The 20,331-nt window shown below is 32.9% G+C and overlaps 1 protein-coding gene across 1 annotated transcript; it reads left to right on the top strand.

Annotated features, from left to right (window-relative positions):
- Nucleotides 1–561: 561 nt before the first annotated feature.
- stumps (DBB domain-containing protein stumps) lies at nt 562–20,140 on the top strand. The gene is made up of 15 exons (XM_068776787.1): nt 562–613; nt 2,652–2,967; nt 3,175–3,422; nt 12,366–12,483; nt 12,876–13,102; nt 13,790–13,956; nt 14,057–14,201; nt 14,745–14,896; nt 15,536–15,668; nt 16,409–16,599; nt 17,250–18,111; nt 18,317–18,388; nt 18,472–18,569; nt 19,561–19,700; nt 19,951–20,140. Exons 1-15 carry the CDS (start codon nt 577–579, stop codon nt 20,138–20,140), a joined length of 3,096 nt encoding a protein of 1,031 aa, XP_068632888.1. The 5' UTR covers nt 562–576.
- The last annotated feature ends 191 nt before the right edge of the window (nt 20,141–20,331 follow it).

The raw sequence follows: 20,331 nt of genomic DNA on the forward strand, positions 1-20,331 counted from the left end.
ATCGAAATTGAGCCCGTGGAAACAGAGGTCCGCGGACTAAAAATTTTACGCTGGGGATCGTACCCCAGTTACGACGAAGACGTCCACACGCGGAGAATTAAACCCGTGTGGGTGTAGTGTATGTAGCACGAAGCGGGGACTACTCGGCGGTCGGGAAAGAAACAGGCCTCTCCGAAACTAGGCGCCCTCTACGCCCTGCCGCCTTAACAATATAGCAATGAGAATCCGGTCCCAAAAAAAAACGTACTATACACGTGTGAAAGAAATAAATAATAATACAACTTATTCTCAACGATCAATTATACTTTAGTTGAATTCCACGCTAACGTCTATTTATGATACATATTTGGGGCAACCAATATGTAGCTTGTAAGCTATGGCGGTACGCTTCCTGCGCGCGTGCTGAGAAGACTTCTCTTCCCCGTGAAAGACGCGCACGTGTTCACGGGCCTGCGTGTTTCCACCTGCACAACGCAGCACCACTCGCCCCGCGAGATACGCATGCCACAGAACCCACTGCGCCTTCGACGGGATGTGTCGTGTATAACGTTTCCGAAACCCGCGCTAAAAATTACCATGGGACCACAGTTCGATTATTGTCTTCGAGCCACAAGTGAGTTTTGTTTGATTCATCGATAATAAATTATTCTTATATGAACATATTTAGGCGCTCGATTTATAACTTAATTTTAGTTTTTTTTTTTAACTTCTTTAACATTATAAAAAGTTACAATTTTTCGATAGTATATATGGCAAGAAAATATCCGTGTTATATTGGTGATACAAGATTTGACATTGAATAGCAAAAATGTGATTAAATAATTTAAAGTAAGGTTAAACAATGGGAGTGAAGAGGACTTTGTATCTCATTAAAACACTGAATATTATTGCTGTGGATATTTTCAGTTTAAAAATATGACTTTTTTACTACCAAAAATTGGTAGGTAGCATTATTTCATGATTATTTCTTAAACTCTGTTTCTTAGTTCTATTTATTTAACACTGTAAAGAAGAGTTACAATTCTTTAATGGTACGAGAAATCACCCGAGTTTATATTTGTTCTTTCAGACTTGATACTTATTAAAAAAAAACATAACATTAAATATACAATTTAAAACAAAGTTGAAAGATAATTGAAATTATTTACAATAAATAACCAATGGGAGTGAAGAAGAATTTGTTTCTTTTTTTAAAACACGGTATTACCTGAGTATATATTTTCAAAAACTTATAATTTCAATGTGATTTGGATCAGTGTTTTCAGCAATATACGCGTATGTAAAACCCTACGAATACTTTATAAATTTAAATGACTTTTTATATTTAGTAAAAAATAACGAAAAGAAATACTAACGACTCAAATTTGTTTTAGTTTTAGAAATCTTAAAAGTTTCCAAGAATAAGGATTGATTCATTCAGTCTTTCAGCAGATGTCTCAAACATTGTCTGCATATTACATGTGTTTTAAGTGTTTAAATTTGGACGTGAAAAAAGAACTAGTTTATTGAAATTTATCTAATCAAAACGACTTCATTAATGAACGTTCCGATAATTTAAATAACATCAGATAATTAATTATTGAAATAGGCTATATTGTTCGCACGACGTACTTTCACATAATTTATTTCCGTTTATCGGTAATAAATGCAAAGAACAATTGTCTGTTTATTTAAATAATCCAAACTATTGTCCATTAGTCACAGTTTTTATTGACCATATGTATGAGAGTCCTTTCATCACGCTTGGGACAAAATATAAGAACGCTGCACATGCGGGTGCACAAAAACTTGGATAATCGATTTACAAAATATTTCCAATTACTTCGTAATTCGATGGCAAATCATAAATTAAGAAATAATTGAATATTTATGTACAAATTTGAGTTGATATTCTGAAATATATACACATACAACTTTTTTTACAGGATTGTGGAAAAACGCGGTTTACTGATAAGAGTTTAATTTTTTTGTAATAAAATAAGTTGTTTTGATTACTTACGGAATATGAATTTCTTTTTATTTTTTTGTACCGTTTTTTTTTTCGGAAAATATTTAGTTTTTTTTTTATCTTATACAGTTATTTAAAGTTGTGGAACATTTCTCCAAATTTAACATATACCAGATATATTTTATACACAATTTTCTTTGCACGCTTTTCTATGAACCGTATTAATCGTGAAAAAAAAGAGTTGGGTGTATATGTTTGCTACGTGAGAATTAATCAACCTCTGTCCCATATACGGCTTAAGTATGGCGTAGTTAGGATGAAGATTGCTTTCAATTCGCATTTTCCGGCTTATAAAAGTAGGTTGGTCTACACGACCCGCAGTGGACGTAATGGAGAGCCGTTAGTCCATTGTCGTTATTGAATAATTCCCGCAAGGCAGTAGTAGATCGGTGGTCGTCGAGCGTCGCCGCCCTCTCAACGCGATGGTCCTTGGTAAAGACACTTCAAACTGATTTGAATTTTATTTTGGGTACACACAACTGTATGCACTTGGTACTTTTTATCTCTACGTAATGGACACGAACTCTTTAATGTTTGTGTTTCTATATCTGCAATTTTGAATTAAGGTTTCCTATTAGAGATGTTTACAAATTATTCAACGTAAATTTCGTATTTTTCAAATTTTTTCTAACATTTGTTACAGATAATCCGTCGTACTTCGCATTTCCGGACAAAGATGTGGCTAATGCAAGAAACGCCGCGGCCAGTTCGTCGAATACTAGTACAGAGCATTGCTCGCGCTCCGCCCCAACCCGCAGTTGGACTGATGGAATACGTCCATTGAGCTCACCGCGTCGCAGAGAACCTGAAAGTCCAAGGCGAAAGGAATTCAGAGCCCTACTCAGGTCACTTTCTGCTAAGGAACCAGAGCAAGCTGAGGCATTCCTGAAAGGTCAACCTAGACCTGGTGACTGCGCTCCTGGGGATATGAAGCATACTTTTACTGCCCCGCGATTAAAGTAAGTTGTTACACAATTATTTATATGCGTCAGTTTAGACAGGACATCTAACAACAATAAAGTTTTCACCAAATATAATTTCAAACTAAAAACAATAAAGATTTAATAATAAATAAATTTTCTGTTGTAGTGACTTTGTCTTCAGTTTAAAAATCGTTTTTAAACAAACGTAAAAATCTGTTACATGCGTTTTGTCTCCTTAAACAGGAAAGGCAAAATAAGTACTACAGTGGTTACATCAGAAGGTGTGAAGGAGCGCGAAGAGATATTCTATACGATACCTCTACAAGGACGCCGACGACATTCAGTGGGAGGATATCTGGCTACAGGGGGCGGTGGCGCTGGCGAGGTTACCTCTGTGCCAAGTGAAGTGCCCAAAATGCCGCCGCCAAGAGTAAATCACAACGACGAGGAAGTTGTTAAAAGGAGAAGGCCTAAAAATTTCTCTTTTAAAGGTAGATCTTTATTTTTCCTTTTATTCGTATAAAAGTAAACGTACGTAATTGTATGTCAATAGACATAGTGATGTAAATAATGGTTGCTTTGGGACAACGCGCACGTAATCAGTCATTTATTTATTTATTGTCGAAAACATTGTAACATAAGAAAGGAAGTTTTCGTGGTAGTATCTATTATTAAATAACAATAATGTACTCGGAAAGACGTAATGATAATAACCGGTCATAAACAATCCTGTCAAGACGTATGGAGGCTGTTATCTGAGAGCGTTGCTCTCGAGCTTTCCGACCCTTTGCTGATAACGTAACACGCTACGAAGCATCTATCATGAGGGAGTGAGAGGCGGTGTTTTTGAATTACAACTTATTTGGCTGACCTTATTAATAATCTTTGATAAAATATTACTTTCATGAAAGTGATAAATTCCTTTTTTCGAAATAATGATATAAAATTTTGAACAGACTTGGTTCTCGTGTCGATAGTTTAAGAAAATTAAGTTTTAATTTGTTATTAAGCTTTTATTTGGACTAACTTAGAACTTGTTATAAACACATAAAAGCAAACAAAGTTGGGGACGATATTGATAACATCGACACTCTGTAAAGTTAATGTTTTCGACTATTAGCTTTATCTTGGAAATGCGAAAGAAATACAATCGATTTGTATTTACGGTCAATGTTTGACGATCGATAGTGCATAGTTGTATTGACACGGGTCCAAATTTGTTTGTCGAGATTAGGCGAAGGAGATGGCGTTGCGATTATGAGGTAGGGTCGTGATTTTAGTATGCGTGTGGCGTGCGTACACGCCGCCTGACGCCAGTGCGATGCGAGCGTCGCACAGCGCTGCGAGGACACTTCGCGTTGCCGCCCGCACTTTATAATTCCGCAAGCAACACTGCACCCCTGCGATTCAGTGCAATGTTATACGTCTAAACAATATCGTTCTTTTTTACTTTAACATTTGAACAAAGTTATCGGAGGCAACTATGGCTGATATGAGTGAGTTTTGTTTTATTATTCAATTCACACAAACGCTTTTTACTTTAGTATTTTAATAAATTAATGTTGTATCTACTTTTAATTTTACTTGGGTTGAATTAAGTAATGCAAATAGATTATTCGAGCCTATTAATATCAGAGCTAAAAATTCGCAAGTCATATATTAATTGGCAATAAAATTAAAAATTTGCTTAACTTAACACAATAACTTTTACTTTAAGACAATAGACACATTATTTTAATATGAACCAGATCAATATTTAAATTTTACCAAACAATAAGCTCAGTGTGCATGTGAACTATACTTAAACTAATTTGTCCCGACATTGCCGGAGCATATTTTTATTGATATCCATTGTTTCTACTTCGGATATCAACCAAATACCTACTGACCGCGCCGCAAACCTACGTCAAACTTTGTAATACGAAGACGTCCACGCCGAACCAAAATCAATGTCAAAGGAACACCGTATACCATTGCCAAATAAGCTTTACCGTTGTCGAGTGTTATTTTTAAGAAATAATAACCTTTATTCTTGGTGTATAAAGAGTGTAAGTCGACAAATGAAATAGTCACAATGTCGTGGACATATTAGTTATGCAGGGTGGCAGGACTGACAGAATAAACACGGTGTACTTTACATGCATCGAAGCGACTCCCGTAATGTACTCGTTGTGAGAATGCCAATGTGCAGACGCCTGGTCTTTAACTTATTTGTATAGAATCGATTGATTGAGTATAATTGACGGCTTTATCTTTCATAGGCGCTTTTCATTACTCGGATATTTCCCGAAATTTACAAAAATATTAAATAGGGTCTCATTGAAGATCACTATCACCGGTTTTGTATTTTAAAGCGATTAATTATGCTTAATTAATTGAAGTTTTACTGCATTTATAGTCACAATTCTTTGAGCAAAATAGAATGAAATCAATGGTAAAAAATGAATCAGTGAAAATATTTCTTGATAGTGTTATAATCATTCAACAAAAAAACACATTTAAGGTTCTTTTTGCCTGCCAGCGCGTGAGTGCCGAAGTACTTCCATCCTTTTGGTTATTCTGTGAACATCTGTGACTGGTGCCTTAGTAATCCTTTGTTCTACACTATCTGTGCATCCTTACATGTGTTGGAATCTTAGAATTTTTTTGTTTCGCTTTTGCAAAAAGTACTTAATTTTTCTGTGAACGAAATTATTATTATAGAGATTCTTGATGATACATTTTTATAGAGATGAGTAATCATTTTGTATATAAAAATATGTAAGCTTAACAATTTCTTGCACATTTTTTTTAAATTTTCATAAGGATTCTTTTTAAATCTTACTGTCAAATACTTGAAAGGTATCGTTTTTTTAAAAAAGATCTAAAGATCTATAATCTAAAGATTCTATTAGAAATCGTGTTCTCTGGTGGTAAGAATATCTTTTCTCATTTCAAGTTAATGTTAGCAGAAAACATTATGTTTGTTGTTTTTTTGTTTTATTATTTACCCATCTTTGCTTACAAACCTTTTAATAAAATAAACGGCTAACTTCTATTAAAATTTTTGACTAATGAGTAACTGTGAGTAATTGCGTACTTTGAATGAGAAAGTGATGAATATTAGTCTTGCTTTTAAATTGCAACGTTTAATGGCGGAAGGAGATAACTTAATGCCAATTACCAACAAATGATTTATAAAACAGAATATATTGAAATGATAAAATACAATATTTGCTGAACAGAGTTAATACATGGCTTTAATAATTGAGTAAATTAAATTAGACGATGACTGGAGTGTGCTAAAATTTAAAGGTGTGTTTAAACGTGAATATTGGCCAAAAATTTATTTGTCATTAAAATTATCCGATTCACCATCAGTTTTTATTTTACCTACATTAATATTATTTAGGCAATATGTGTATGATACAATATTTGCCAAAATCGATGTTAATAGAAATAATATAAGTAGTAAGAAAAAAAAGTACTGTCAGAAGTTATTGGCTTGTTGCATTCCAATAGAAAAAAATACACATTTCATTATACAAGGTTATTGAAAATACATGTAAAAGTGTTGAATCTCTTTGCTGCCAAATGTGATATATATTTACGCCTTTAAATTTTGTGCACTTACCAGACACTATAAAATCCTTACAAACCAAAATAAGTTAAGAACTAAATAAACACTGAATATTGTTATTTCGCTATCAAAGACATACTTTATCTATCTAGAATTGCTCAAATAAAGCAAATTTTAAAATTACAACTGTCAACTCTATGTGACAGTGCGGACGATGAGTAATGAAGAAATAATTAATTGCAAACACTGTGCGACAATGCGTTATGATCGTTGGCGCCACTCGGCCGGAACAAACAATAAATACTTATTAAATAGGCTACAATGCGCGTGCGTTTATATTTTATCTAAATATGGAAATTCATAAGCTTGTTAGTTATGACGCGATGTCAGACTGCATATGATTTAACGTCGTCAAGGAGACAGAAACCGGAGAACAAGAAGAAAATATTTATTTTGATACCGTGAATCATTCTCTGCCGACATTTCAAACGACTCAGACGGTGAAACCATAGCATACTCGTTTTTATTTAACCTATTTTCTTGTCTTTGTCCGCCAAAATTATGGCGATTCATTGAAGTAACCGTAAAAACTAAAAACTCAATAGATTTGGTTTATTACATTTCACTTCGTATCGTCCCTACACAATAAATCTCATTTGTTATCAATATTATATATCATAATCGTGACCTGTTATCTTTCTTGTATATGTGGAATGAGATTCAATTTGATGCATTACATATAATTTTATGATTTAAAATTTATATTTTATTGCGCAAAAAAAGTTGAAGTCCATCTTTTTTTTAAAAATCATCTGACGTATTTTTTAATCGAAACAAGACAGTAATTTACTTTCGGGATTGTCGTATTTATAAAATAAATTGTCTTAAATGCGTTAAAATAATCAATTATTCGCATGTGTATTTATTTTATACAATTAATTTAATGTTTTGTGTCTCTTTGTTTGTGTTTTATATGTAATCTAATATACTTTATTACGATTTAAAATAGCTTAACCTTTTAATTTTAAATGTAAATTTTGCTTTGTGAAAGGCTATCAAATCTAAAACCACTTTATGGGTTTATTTTATTACTATATTAAAAGGCGTGAATGGTGAGATATTCTATGAAAATTTGAATCTCTCGCTTTTAACAACTTAGGTAATGGGGAACTTATTGTCTTTAGGCATTCTCTACCTATATTTCTCTATCTATATTACAAAAAGTACTTACCTAAAATATTTCTTTTTTTATAATTTGTCAACACTTTACCGGATAACTACAAGTTCATTTCGAATGATTAAAAATAAAACCCGCTTTTCATTATATAAGCGTAATATAATTTTCTCTTACATTAATACCTTTGTGCCGAATTTGTTCCTGCTTCGTTAGCAAAGGAATCGTGCCTATTTAAAAACTATTTTCTACCATTGAAACCATAAAAGGATTTGTAGTATATCACTTGAGAGATCAAAGACACAGTCCATTGAACTGCAACGGTAGGTTCAATGAATATCAACAAATCTCTCACACCCTAAATGTTACGAGTGGTTCAACCTGCCATTAATGCTTACGCAACTCTTGAACACTATGTTGTGAAGAATGGTTTTCATTACGTGAAAATAACTTGCAGCAAGTATAGAGATGTAGGATTTTTATTTAACTAACATTAAAAGAGATTTACAATAAGTTGTAAAAGCTTATAAAGAGGTGATTCTTGTTTACAATCTGTCCTTGGCTTTGTACTGCCAGAAATTATCGGCCTGTTGCATTGTAATAAAAAAAACATTGTAACATATTTCATAGAGATCCCTTTATTGCATTTGGAAATTGGTATAGTTGGAAATGGGTGCTTTAAAGTTTTTTGCTGGCAAATGAGCTATTCACCCCTTTAAAGTTTTTACACACCAACAATTCTGCATATCTTTTTAAATGTAAATAAAATAAAGTGGCAATTTAAAAAAAAATATTCAATTATTTCCAATTACAATGTATAACTAAATGAATTTAATAAACCATATCATATTTAACTGTAAAAATTTACAATAATAACCACCGCGAATGGCACCAGAGCTTTTTGTAACGCGCCTAATCAGCCATAGTTATTCTGGTCGACGCCGATAGACGTTTGTCTATTTAGGAAACGGATATTACATTTAGACGGGTCTTCATTTGGCGGCAGAGGTGGGTAAGTATAAATCCGTATAGGTTTCCGGTGTGCGTGGTGCATAGTATATTTTGTAAGCAACCGATGCATATGCTTGGCGTTGGCTGCAATAAATTTTTAACAACTAACGTATGCTTTCATTTGTGTTCGTCAGGAGCGGGAAATATGAATATTTTTACGACGATGTAACACTCATTTATAAAAAAGTAGTAGATAAATGTGGTAAAACTAGTGGTAAACCTTTTTATATTAAACAATCGCGGAATTTTAAAGTTTAATAAACATGTAGACATTAATAAGCACTTTTGAATCGTCAATTATTTAAGGATTATAAGTAATATGCTACTACCGATCAGAATGCTAGTATGTTGCGATGCGTCGGCGAGAGACTAAAGTTGTTCTAATTAAATTTAACAATATTTGATATATACATTATAATATGAACCTTGCAAATGATTCAGTACAAAGTACTACACATTTCAACTATCTAATAAATCTTAAATGCTAAAATCGGATTTAGTATTAAAGTTTTCATTTTAGGTTTTAGCTATTAAAAGAAAGTTCTAAGATATGTCGTGGACCATTTCTTATAACTGAAAGTAAACTTAATCAACTTCATTTGTTATCCACGTAACTATAAAACAGTGAAGGTTTCATAAATACCCAAAAAAAATTGCATAATAGGTAAAACGTAAGTTATAAAATTTAATACACAGATTTTATTTTACAATATTTTTATTAATTTATTTCGTATATGTTTTTTATTTTACAATATTATTTGGAAACATATTTTACGAGAAATTAAACATGTTTTATAAATTAAATGTAACAATGTTTTTACATAAACATATTCATATATTTACATAAGTATCTTTACATATATGTATGTGTATATAGTAATGTATGTATTTGTATGTACGTACAGCCTAAACTGGCCTCTCTCTTATGTCCCTCATCTCAAATCTAATTCACAAAAGGTTGTTTGGTAGAAATCACCCCGAGCTATAAAACCGCTTCTTGTACTTCTTTATAAATTGTTTCCTTATTTTATTTATCATCTATGGCGTACAAAAAAGTGTAAATAAATAAGTAAATATTTTATGTATAGGTACATTATAATATCATCCCTGCAAGTGACATTACGCCGGGGTACGCGCATGTTATCATTACTAATCACAATGTCAATTATTAGTGTCCCATATTTAAATACAGTTCAATTTCAAACCGTCTTAACCTTCAAGGATTTGCAAAAAAAGATCGCAACACGTGTGCGTTATAAGAGGTGCATTTTTGCTTTATTCGATGCAAAATATTGTGTGAAATAGTCAAACGTATTTTTATATTTCCTTAAGCATTTCATTTAATTACAGGCTATAAGACTTAAGACTTTCTGCTTTTTTATTTTAATAATAGAAACATTAACTAATTTCAAATAACAATATAGACAAATGTTTTTAATCGACTTGAACCGGGCAGATGTTTGCCCTCGCAGATGTGATTGCAATTCGTCATTCAAACTGCCTTCCAAACATCGTATATGCGTTTTATTAATTTGAACTTTGTACTCTAAATTTTAATTAAAAGACGAATGTTTTTAGGAATGCAAAATGTGTTGCTTTTAAGATTTGTTTTTTTTTTTAATAACTCAAATGGAGGTGACAGTAATATGTAATTTATATTTAAAGTAGTGACAGAAGCGAGTGGAGATAATTTTGCTTCGTATTAAATAACATAGATCTTAATTTTAAACAACCAGTAAACACAATGTCCTATTTTGTACTAGTTCCGAAAATAAAGTTTATTATGGATCGCCGACTAAATTTACAACGTTACATGCAAACACAAATCAATTGAATAAATACAGGACAAATTGCAATTTCAATGATAGGCAACCAAAACATGCGGTACTTAGGTTACAAAAAAAATTAAAGAAAGAATCGGATCAACAATAAATTCATTACGTACATACCTCAATATAATCTAAAAACGTAAATTATATTATTAAATATTATTTTGTAATTAATTAATTATTTATTAAAGAGTTATTTATTTAGAACATACTGAGGATATGTTCTAAAACTTTTTGTTTAAAGAAAGACAAGGAATCATGGTAATTATTTAAACTATTATTTTCGTAGACAATTGGTTACAAATTTGACTTTAATTTTTTTTTTGTTTTTTTATATAATACATTCGAATGTATCATTTATTTTGCTATTTAAGGAGAAGGACTCTTCTGGCTGTATCACAGCTTATTATATCTGGTATAGCTGCTAAGGATACACTAGAATTAAATATCTCGTAATAAATAAAGAAATCCTACGTAAGCGAAGTGTATAAAGTTTTAGCTTCGTGTATGACTATAACACACATGAACTTCGATCCAGCCATTGACCTTTAGAAGATATCAAGTGAACGACATCGTTCATGCCTTGATTATCCCTTGACAACACTTCCTTTCAGCGGCCGGTGTTCTGTTTGTGCTGCGTGACGGATCGATTCAACGTCTTAAGGCTCATAAACTTTCATAATTCTTTTAAATTTACTATGTACTGTACTCCTTTGGAAATAATTCTGATTTGATTAATTCAGGAATATCAAATAAATCTAGGAAATAAATTACATTCTACGAAGATTCGCATAAGACAGTTTTCCTTTTTAATCGATAACATTTACACCGAATAAAACTGGTCTGTTTACAATTTTACCAGTATGAATATCCCTGGATTCATTTACTAGAATAATCAAAAACGTCTATCCGAGTTTATATTAAAAATACTGAGAACCAACATTTATTCCTTTTCGGCTTTTCATTTGGTTCCAAGAAATTGTTTTATTTGATTAATAAAGTAATGCTTAATTATTGTACGCAACAGAAATTTGATTATTCTTTTAACCTATACATTATTTTGGAAAGATTTTTACAAGGCAAATGTTTTAAATTCATAACTTATATAAAATAGTGAACTATTCTCTATCCAATTATCTTTTTTCACTGGGGGCGGCAAATCTATGGCAGTAATAGTAGTATAATAAACATATTACTGCCTACATTTGTTTCGAAGAAGTTAATCAATTGCCGTTTTTTTTAAAGTAATATTGCAATATAAATTTGAATGCCTTTTGAAAATTTGCTTTAAATAGACGATGTGCGAACACTAATAAATAACTTAGCGCTTTCTGAACGCTAAGAAGCTGAATCCTAAAGGGTGCGATTTCAGAGTAACTTGTTAATTTATGTGAATTATTTAAATATCGTTGTATAATCCAATCGTTCCACATTTCACCGCGCTTGTACAATATCGTTATATAGTTAAGACGCGTGTGCCCTGTAGAAGTGTCCTCTCTAACCTTAAGTAGGTACTTATATACTGCCTAGTAACAGTATTTCTGCAAAAATAAGGCTTGAAACTTGGTAGGAATATTCTTTTCGCAGAGTAGCGATCAGCTAAGAAAGGAATTTGCGAAATTGAACTGGCAATGGAGCTAGATAGATCGTATACAAAAAATGCATATTTTCAAACTATGGCTCCAGCTTACAACAGACAGTGCAGGCGGAGGACATTTAGAATAAATATAGATACTAGTTGAAATATAACAAGTAAAGAAAAATGTTCTCTTTTTTTAACTTACAATCACAGAATTAGTCATACTTATAGCTTTATCAATTATTTTAGTAATTTTTTAACAGTTGCTGTTTTCTATTACAGAAATGGAAGACATTGCAATATTGTGGAGCTCGGGATCTCCGGAGAGTGGCTTATGGTCAGACTATTTAGTGGCGAGTTTCGACAAAATCATGTCGCAAAGGGCTAGACATCACTACAGGTAAACAACAAAACGTTTAAAAATTGTTAAAAACAATGATCGTAGACGAAGCGAAAGTAATCGATATAGCCCAGCGGATTTCCAAATTGAAGTGGTAATGGGCGGGCGACAAGGCTTGAATAGCTGAAGGCTACTGGGACCTTGACCTTCTGGCATGGTAACGATAGACTGCCAAGCACAGTGAAGGACTCATAAGGTGGATAGATATCGTTAAGATGGTCGGTAGACGCTGGATACAGGCCATTTTCAAGCAGTCCTATTGCAAATCTGTGGGGGAGGCCTATGTCCAGCAAGACGTTCTACAGCCGAAATATTGATAATGATGAGAATTTTCACTAAACTATTGTTGTTTGATTTTTGAACAGAAATGTGATGCTCATTTTTATTTCCAGAGTCACACCGATAACAGCCGAAGAGCTTTTAATGTCAGAATCACAAGAAAAGTTAGACAAACTAATAAAAGCACAATTGCAGATTGTAATACTCTGCCCGAACTTGGATTCGAAGCTGTCAGATTTAAAACGCGAATTAAACATGGAGAATTTGTTCAAAATTGACAAAGTTTTAGTAATGCTTTTAGGCGTTGAGAAAGGTCACGTTGTATCCAACAATAGCGAAGGTAAAACTATATGTATATATATTTATTATTTAGGTTTGAGTATATTATCAAGAGACTACATAAGCATTGCCATTTTATAAATAAAGAATTGCTTAATTATTGTACTTAAAAGAAATTTAAAAATTCTTTAACATTAAAAAAAAATATATTGGAAAGATTTTTAAAAGTTAAAACTTTTAAATTTTAGATAGTGATCCGTGATAGTTACCCATTTAAAAAAGCAATAAATAAAAACACAGAGTGATTTGAAGGGTTAAACGTATTGCTCATTTGCTGTCAATTAGTGTATTGTACACCTTATAAAAAATTTAGCGGTTTCTGAAATAATAAATAACATAATGTACTTAATAAAAGCGTTATCTGAATTTGTGTAACTACATATTAAAATATTGTTTAATATCTGTCTTCGCAGACTTCGTACTTCTATAAGTTATTGGCCTGTCGCATTCCGATAGAAATATATATATATTGATTTCATATATTTCAAAGCAATTACTTTAAAAGGTGATTGGAAATAGATGCGAAAGCTTTTAAGGCGAAAACTTTTTTTGTCGAAAAATGAGCTATTTATTCACCCCTTTAAAACTTTTAAATTTATAATCAATCACTGTATATTCACATGAAAAGTATCTACAATTTTTATGCTAAATATTACAACTATAATAATTGATTTGAAATTAATTACAGATTACCCAACAATTGATCAATGGCAAATGATGTCAGTGCGAGAGAAAGACACCTCATTTGTGGACACTTTCCTTACAGCGGCTGTTGGAATTTTAAGAACTAAGGATTGTAAAGACACTGCAGCTGACCGAACTAGTTTTTCTATAGTACCAAAGAAAGTTAAAATTGTAAGCAATTTTAAAAATTCAATAACTTTTTATTTTATTTATTGAAATAATTTTATTTCAATAAATAAAATAATACTTTTTAACGCTTTATATCTCACAGGGGCAAAGTCGAGTTATAGCGTTACTTAATGATCCGATCAGGGAAGAGGATAGCATAAAGATAATGGTTGACAAAAAAGGAGAAGTCATCAATATACCAACGTTCAAGAAAAGAAATCCTTACACCTTGCAATTTGATATACCTGGTACGTTGAAATTAAATACTAACACATTAGACAAAGTAAGCAGTAAATTCTTATTTTTAGTAATTAATTAGATATCATCTGAAGTCTTTTTAGTGTAGTTTATTGAAATTTAGATGATTGGTGATAGATGTAAAAGCTTTAAAAGAGAATATGTTTGGATCATTTGCTGTTATTCAATGAATGGTGCATCCTATTAAAAACTCAAAGGTTTTTGAATACATGATGTAATGATAGGATCGTAAAAAAGAGGCAACAAAATTCTGATTATTACATATTAAAATTACTTATTGTTTACTATTTTGTCTTTCAGATTTTGTACTAGAAGAACTTATTGGATTTTCACAATCCTATGGAAAAATAAATTATCGTAGCATATTTCAGAGCGATTACTTTATACGGGTTGATTGAAAATAAAGTTTTAAAGTTTTTTGATGGCAAATAAGCTATACATACACCTCTTAAAAGTTCTTACACCTTTAACCAATCATCCTGTATATGTCTAATATGGTCGTAACTAATAAAAGATTTATCATTCTTTCGCAGAGTCGTGTTTAGAAGTATCGATGTTAGTGTGGGTGCGTGTCAGTAAAAACGGTCAATCCCTTGGAAGGAGGCAAATAAAGTGCGAGAGTAGACTGAGAGAACTAGACCAATTGCTTCGAGCATCTGACCATCCGTTGGAATTTATGTGCCAGGTACAAAGAAACTAATACGAGTACAAAAAGCCTTGTGGTGACTTTTTTGACCACTTATTATTGAACGGTCCTAAAACGGAATGCGCTGTCCCTATATATCTCTGACGCTACTCTTTGCGCACTAGCACTATTTGAAAATACGACAAGCCTCGGAATTACCAATCTGTTCGATATTCTCAAAGATCTATGCAACCTACGCTACATATAACATTATACAAATAAGCATCAACTATCTTGATTTAATTACATCAATGCAGAAGACTCTCATAGTCTTTTAATAATAAATATTCCCCGCCAACAGTAAATACCAGAAAATGCATATTCATTGGTTAGAGATAACAAATTAAGGACGGGTCTAGAACACAGTTATTTATTTCACTTTTCCATTCAATTGTGGTTTCAAAACAATTTATACCATATCGTAACTTAACCTCCCTTATGAAAAGTAAAACTAGATAAAAAATGTTATTAAAAGAGCACAGAACTCAGGATTAGGATTTTTATACGTCATATTTAAAGCCATCATATCATTACAGCCATAGGAGGTCCACATTTGGACATAGTCTCTCCAATTGAAGGGAGAATATGTTGATTTTTTAATATACATGGTTATTTTATTCATTAATTTTTCTGTTACAGACCCTTGGATTTAAAACCACAAACAAAGATCAACTAGACAGTTGGATGCTGAATGCGTTTCAAAAAAATATTCCGCCGCACTTCAATTTGTTGTCGTCATCCGAACAATTTAATCCCAAAGCTGACGTTTGCAGTAAGATATTTTCAAGTAGTCATTTTATACACCATTTTGAAGAACATAAACGAATTTCAGAATTTCATTATATATATTGTAACATTTATATCATTTTTACGCACAAAATATTTTATATTTGTTTTCTTTGCTTATCGATAAAATCATGATTTGTCGGTAAATTATTTTCCACAAAAAATTAAAATGACACATTACTTATAATATCGTTTATTATGTACGATTATCGATGTGCCTTAGCACACTACAGTACCCGGCGATAAATATTGCACATCGGCTAATTACAGCTTCGTAGAGCACTATCTCTATCTCATACTACCTACGTGACGTTTTGTCAGTCGCACGTGCGACAGAGATAACGAAATTAGCCAATTGTCTCTTTCCAAAAGTCGATGTGCAATATTTATCGCCGGGTTACTGTAAATAAAGAACCAACGTTTTTGATTGAAATGAAGCGAAACTGGATTGAAGCAGAAAGAGTTTGTGGCGTTCACCTGAACTCTCTTGGGAAATGCTCACTACTATCATACAGAGTTCTTCACACGACAGTATTTTATTACGTTAAGGATAGATGACCTCTTTAGTCCTATAATTAATTTATGCGGCAACTCATGAGTTATGGTCCTTTTACACTTCATCCGATGTTTGTAGTCCCTCGTCTGCAACATATTATAGCAAGTGGCCAATAAAATATGGAAGTTTAAGTGGCAGCTAAAATACATTCTACATTAATTCCGGTGCAGGTAACGAAGAATATCCGACCCTGTTGCACTGGGCTGCGCGTTTCGGACTGGAGCGTGTTTGTTGGCAGCTCTTGGAGTGTCCAGGCGGTGGCGCGGCGGCTGCCCTACGAAACGCCCGTCGCCGAACACCCGCCGACCTCGCCCGCGATTACCGCCACCTGCGACTCGCCGACATGCTCGCCGACCACATGGTAAATATATTTTTAAACATCTCACAACAAAACACCTAAAACTTAAAATTCAATTAAAAAATAATAAAAAAATGTTAAGATTTCACATACAAATTTTAATGCAAAATAAAAACAAACAGTAAAAGTACATAAAAATTAATTAATTTTAAATTTTTAATGAGAAATATGGCACTGGTTGTTTGATACAAGCTGATCAATATCAGCCGGAATTGATGAGATAGGTAAACATGCACAGCTTTCCAATCATACATCACTGTCTTGATCGGTTGTCATTATTAATAAATTTTATGGTTGAAAATAATTGTTCTCAAACATTAGTAATTAGCCACATCGGTCACAATCAGTCTTTGTTTCGGTACAGTATGTACTACCATTTAATTTTAATTTTTTTTATAAAAATATATTGATGGGATAAAGTCGATAAAACATACTTTAAATTTTAGTAATGCTTGGCAGACCGCATGATCATTTTTAAAGGGCCATGTGTTATTCATCCTTGACTTAATCAATCATTCTACCAGTTGCATGAGTATACTCGTACTTTATTAAGCTTTGCAATTGTTGTCTTAGTAATAATCGTGATTCATGATTATATTTTAAGAATTGTATTCGATCGTTTTCGCACACTAATAATTTGTTTTTATTTTCAGAAAATTAACGAATTTTCCAACATGTACTACTACTTAAAAAATATGTCTGACAATGATAAGGATGATGGTCAGGAAGATGAGAAACAGGACGAATTACGAATCGTGGAAAATTGTGACACTGTTGACTCTCCCAAAAACGTCGATGGAAAACCAGTGCAAGAAGAGGCATCCACGGACCCCTTCAGCGAGGCTTGTACTCAAAACTTAGAAGAAACTGAACCAAAGTCTGAGAAATATGAAGAAAGCGGAAGAAAAATTCGGCCTAATTTAAAACTACCCAAAGTAAAGGAACAATTCTACCAAAATGATTTTCCACCTCACGATGACACAGCGGGCAGAATTCAACAAGCAATCGAACACGATTACTTAGTACAACCGTCTAATATAAAAGTTGAGGACAGTCCCAAATTCCGTCCAAATAATTTGTACGCAAATAGTTCTCGTTTATTACCCCAACAATCCGAAATATTCCTATATTCACCCACCGAAGAAAATAATAAAACATTTAATATCGACACCCCAACGAGTGACATAAGTCAAATCAATTTAAATACCAAAGACGCACGTAATAGCGGAAGTTTAAAATCAAGTAAAGAAAGTTGTCCCTTGACTGGACAAGAAGAACTAGCAGAAATCATTAACGACTTCAAAAATAACGTATTTACCATATCTGAAGTAGAAAAACTTGTTATGGAATGGCGAAATAGAAACGAAACGCAACAGTCACTTAAAGAAAAGCAAGAACAATTAAATAAAATGCGGGAGGAATATGATAAAATTCAACAAAAAATCAAGGACAAAATGAAAAGGCCGACGCCATTTGACAGAGTGAAGAAGATGTTTTCAAAGAGCAAGAACAAAAGTGAGTACTAAAAACAATATAAACTATTTTGTAACCGACTCATTACAAAAATACTCTATAATATACTTTTTAAATTAAATCCAAGACACTTTCGGCCAGAAAAGATCCAAAATGCAAAAGTAACACGTGAAATAAATAGCTTCATTTTTCTTTTATCTTAAGTAAAAGCTTATCTTCGATTTTCAAAACGAAATTCGAATTACAGATCCCGACAGCAACACCGGTACCATTGAAAAAAGAAATGGCAATACACGACCAAATAGCAGTTTAAGTGACAGTGAGTCTTACATATTATAAATTAATAATTTAAAATTTCAAGCAATACAAAGTAGGTCAAGTTTAATGAAAATAAAATTCCAGGTTCGTCGTCATCCGGACGATTGAGTACAGTCAGCGGCGGCAGTGTGGCCGAAACCAATAGTGTACAGTCCGAACACGATGACAAATCGAGGTCTATTGTAAGTGATGGTGACTTTACACGTATAATTCAATTGTTTGCAAATATTTTTTTACACATTAGCTAAATTAGTGCTAAACAGTTAAAACTTATTTATATATTTGTTATACACTAGTTTGTGTAGAGATATAACTGTTCGAATATTTAATTCTTGGATGCAATACGCAATATTGTCGTGTGCTTGGGAAATGTTTTAAATATAATAAGATACTAATACATATACGAAATCTATGGGGAAAGCCTGTGCTCACCAATGAATATCCAACGACTAAATCAAGACGTTAAAAGTGATAAATGATTACTCTCAATCTCAATCGAGTTGAAGTTTTGGCACCCTTTAGTCGAGAATTAGCATACTTAAAGCATTTCGAGTGAAAGTCCTAGTCGAAGTCCCCTTTAAAGGCAATTGTATACCTAACTTCATTGGTTGAGTAGTTAGCTGTACCTAACATGTGGTACAGCTATAATTTACCAGTTGACTGGTGAGCACGCATTATACCGGTAACTATTGCAAAAAAATATTGCACAAATATTATTAAACGTTTTTATTTTACATGTTGTGGTAAATCATTATTATGCATTCGGATTTAAATTAAACCACGGATTTGGTTTCGGACGCCGTCAGTGATGTAACGGCTGCCATTGCGCTAGGTTCATAGTTGTAAATTATCTCTGTATAAATGTAATTACACCTTCTTCGATCATTACTAGCTCTTATCTTCCTAGTAGTAAGTAGTGAAGTAAGAACGCCCATGTGCTCTGGTGGTACATCACCTCCACCCTCCAAATGTGTATTATTTTGGTTATGCCCACAAAACGTCACACAGAGATTATAAGACGGAAGCTCTAATAGAATTCAGCTGTGGAATTATCAATATTTTCGGAATCATGGCGAATTTCTTGATCATATTTAAAAAAAATGAGTTACGCTACCTTTCACAACATACAAATTTGTTTATTTTCATTATGAGACTACTTAAACTATCAACCAGGTGTCGAGCGTGAGTACGTTGACAATGCACACAGCGTGCGACGACGGTAGACTGGATGACTACCTCATTCCACCTCCACCGCGACCTCTCAACGCCGCACCGCAGTTCACTACATTCGGGCACCCCAAACACGACAACAGGTAATACATAGATTTCAATTTTATATTAAATAACTTTTGAAAATCAAATTTAATTATAGAATTTTTGTTATGTTTGAAAAAACAGTGTATTTAAAAAGTTATATACTTTATCTGACCAGATATTTATTGTTTTTTCATATTCGCACTAATCGATGTACATATATTAAATCAGAAATTAAAAATGGTTCACAGCATTTTAACGCTAACATAACGTAGTTCTATCTGTATTAAATAAAAATTCATCTGATAGAAGTCAACACATGGCAACGATCGTGGAACGAGAAGCGTCTGCGTCTCGGGAGAGGTTGGACTGCGTGACAGATGCCCATAGCGGCACGCACTTGAGAATGAACTTCGGACGCGACAAAGCGGCGACGGCGAGGTGCGACGATCGCGATCCGGCGCACTTGTACATGAACATCTCAGCAACGCACACGTGAAACAAGACTTTTTTCTCATAGACCTCTTAAAAAATATCCGATGAAAGCCCTACATATACATTTCAACCATATTCCCAAAACTCGACAAAAATGTAAAAATTAGATCTAACAATGGAAATGTCCGTTGCAGCCTAGTTTCAACCACGAAGTAATAGCTTGCAAGCACAAACACAAGTCGTATTTAGTCTCCT

The sequence above is a fragment of the Battus philenor genome, unplaced genomic scaffold (genome assembly GCF_028537555.1).
Source record: "Battus philenor isolate CCGP_79_NKW_IND1 unplaced genomic scaffold, ilBatPhil1.0.hap1 SCAF_12, whole genome shotgun sequence".
In the NCBI taxonomy this organism is placed as follows: domain Eukaryota; kingdom Metazoa; phylum Arthropoda; class Insecta; order Lepidoptera; family Papilionidae; genus Battus; species Battus philenor.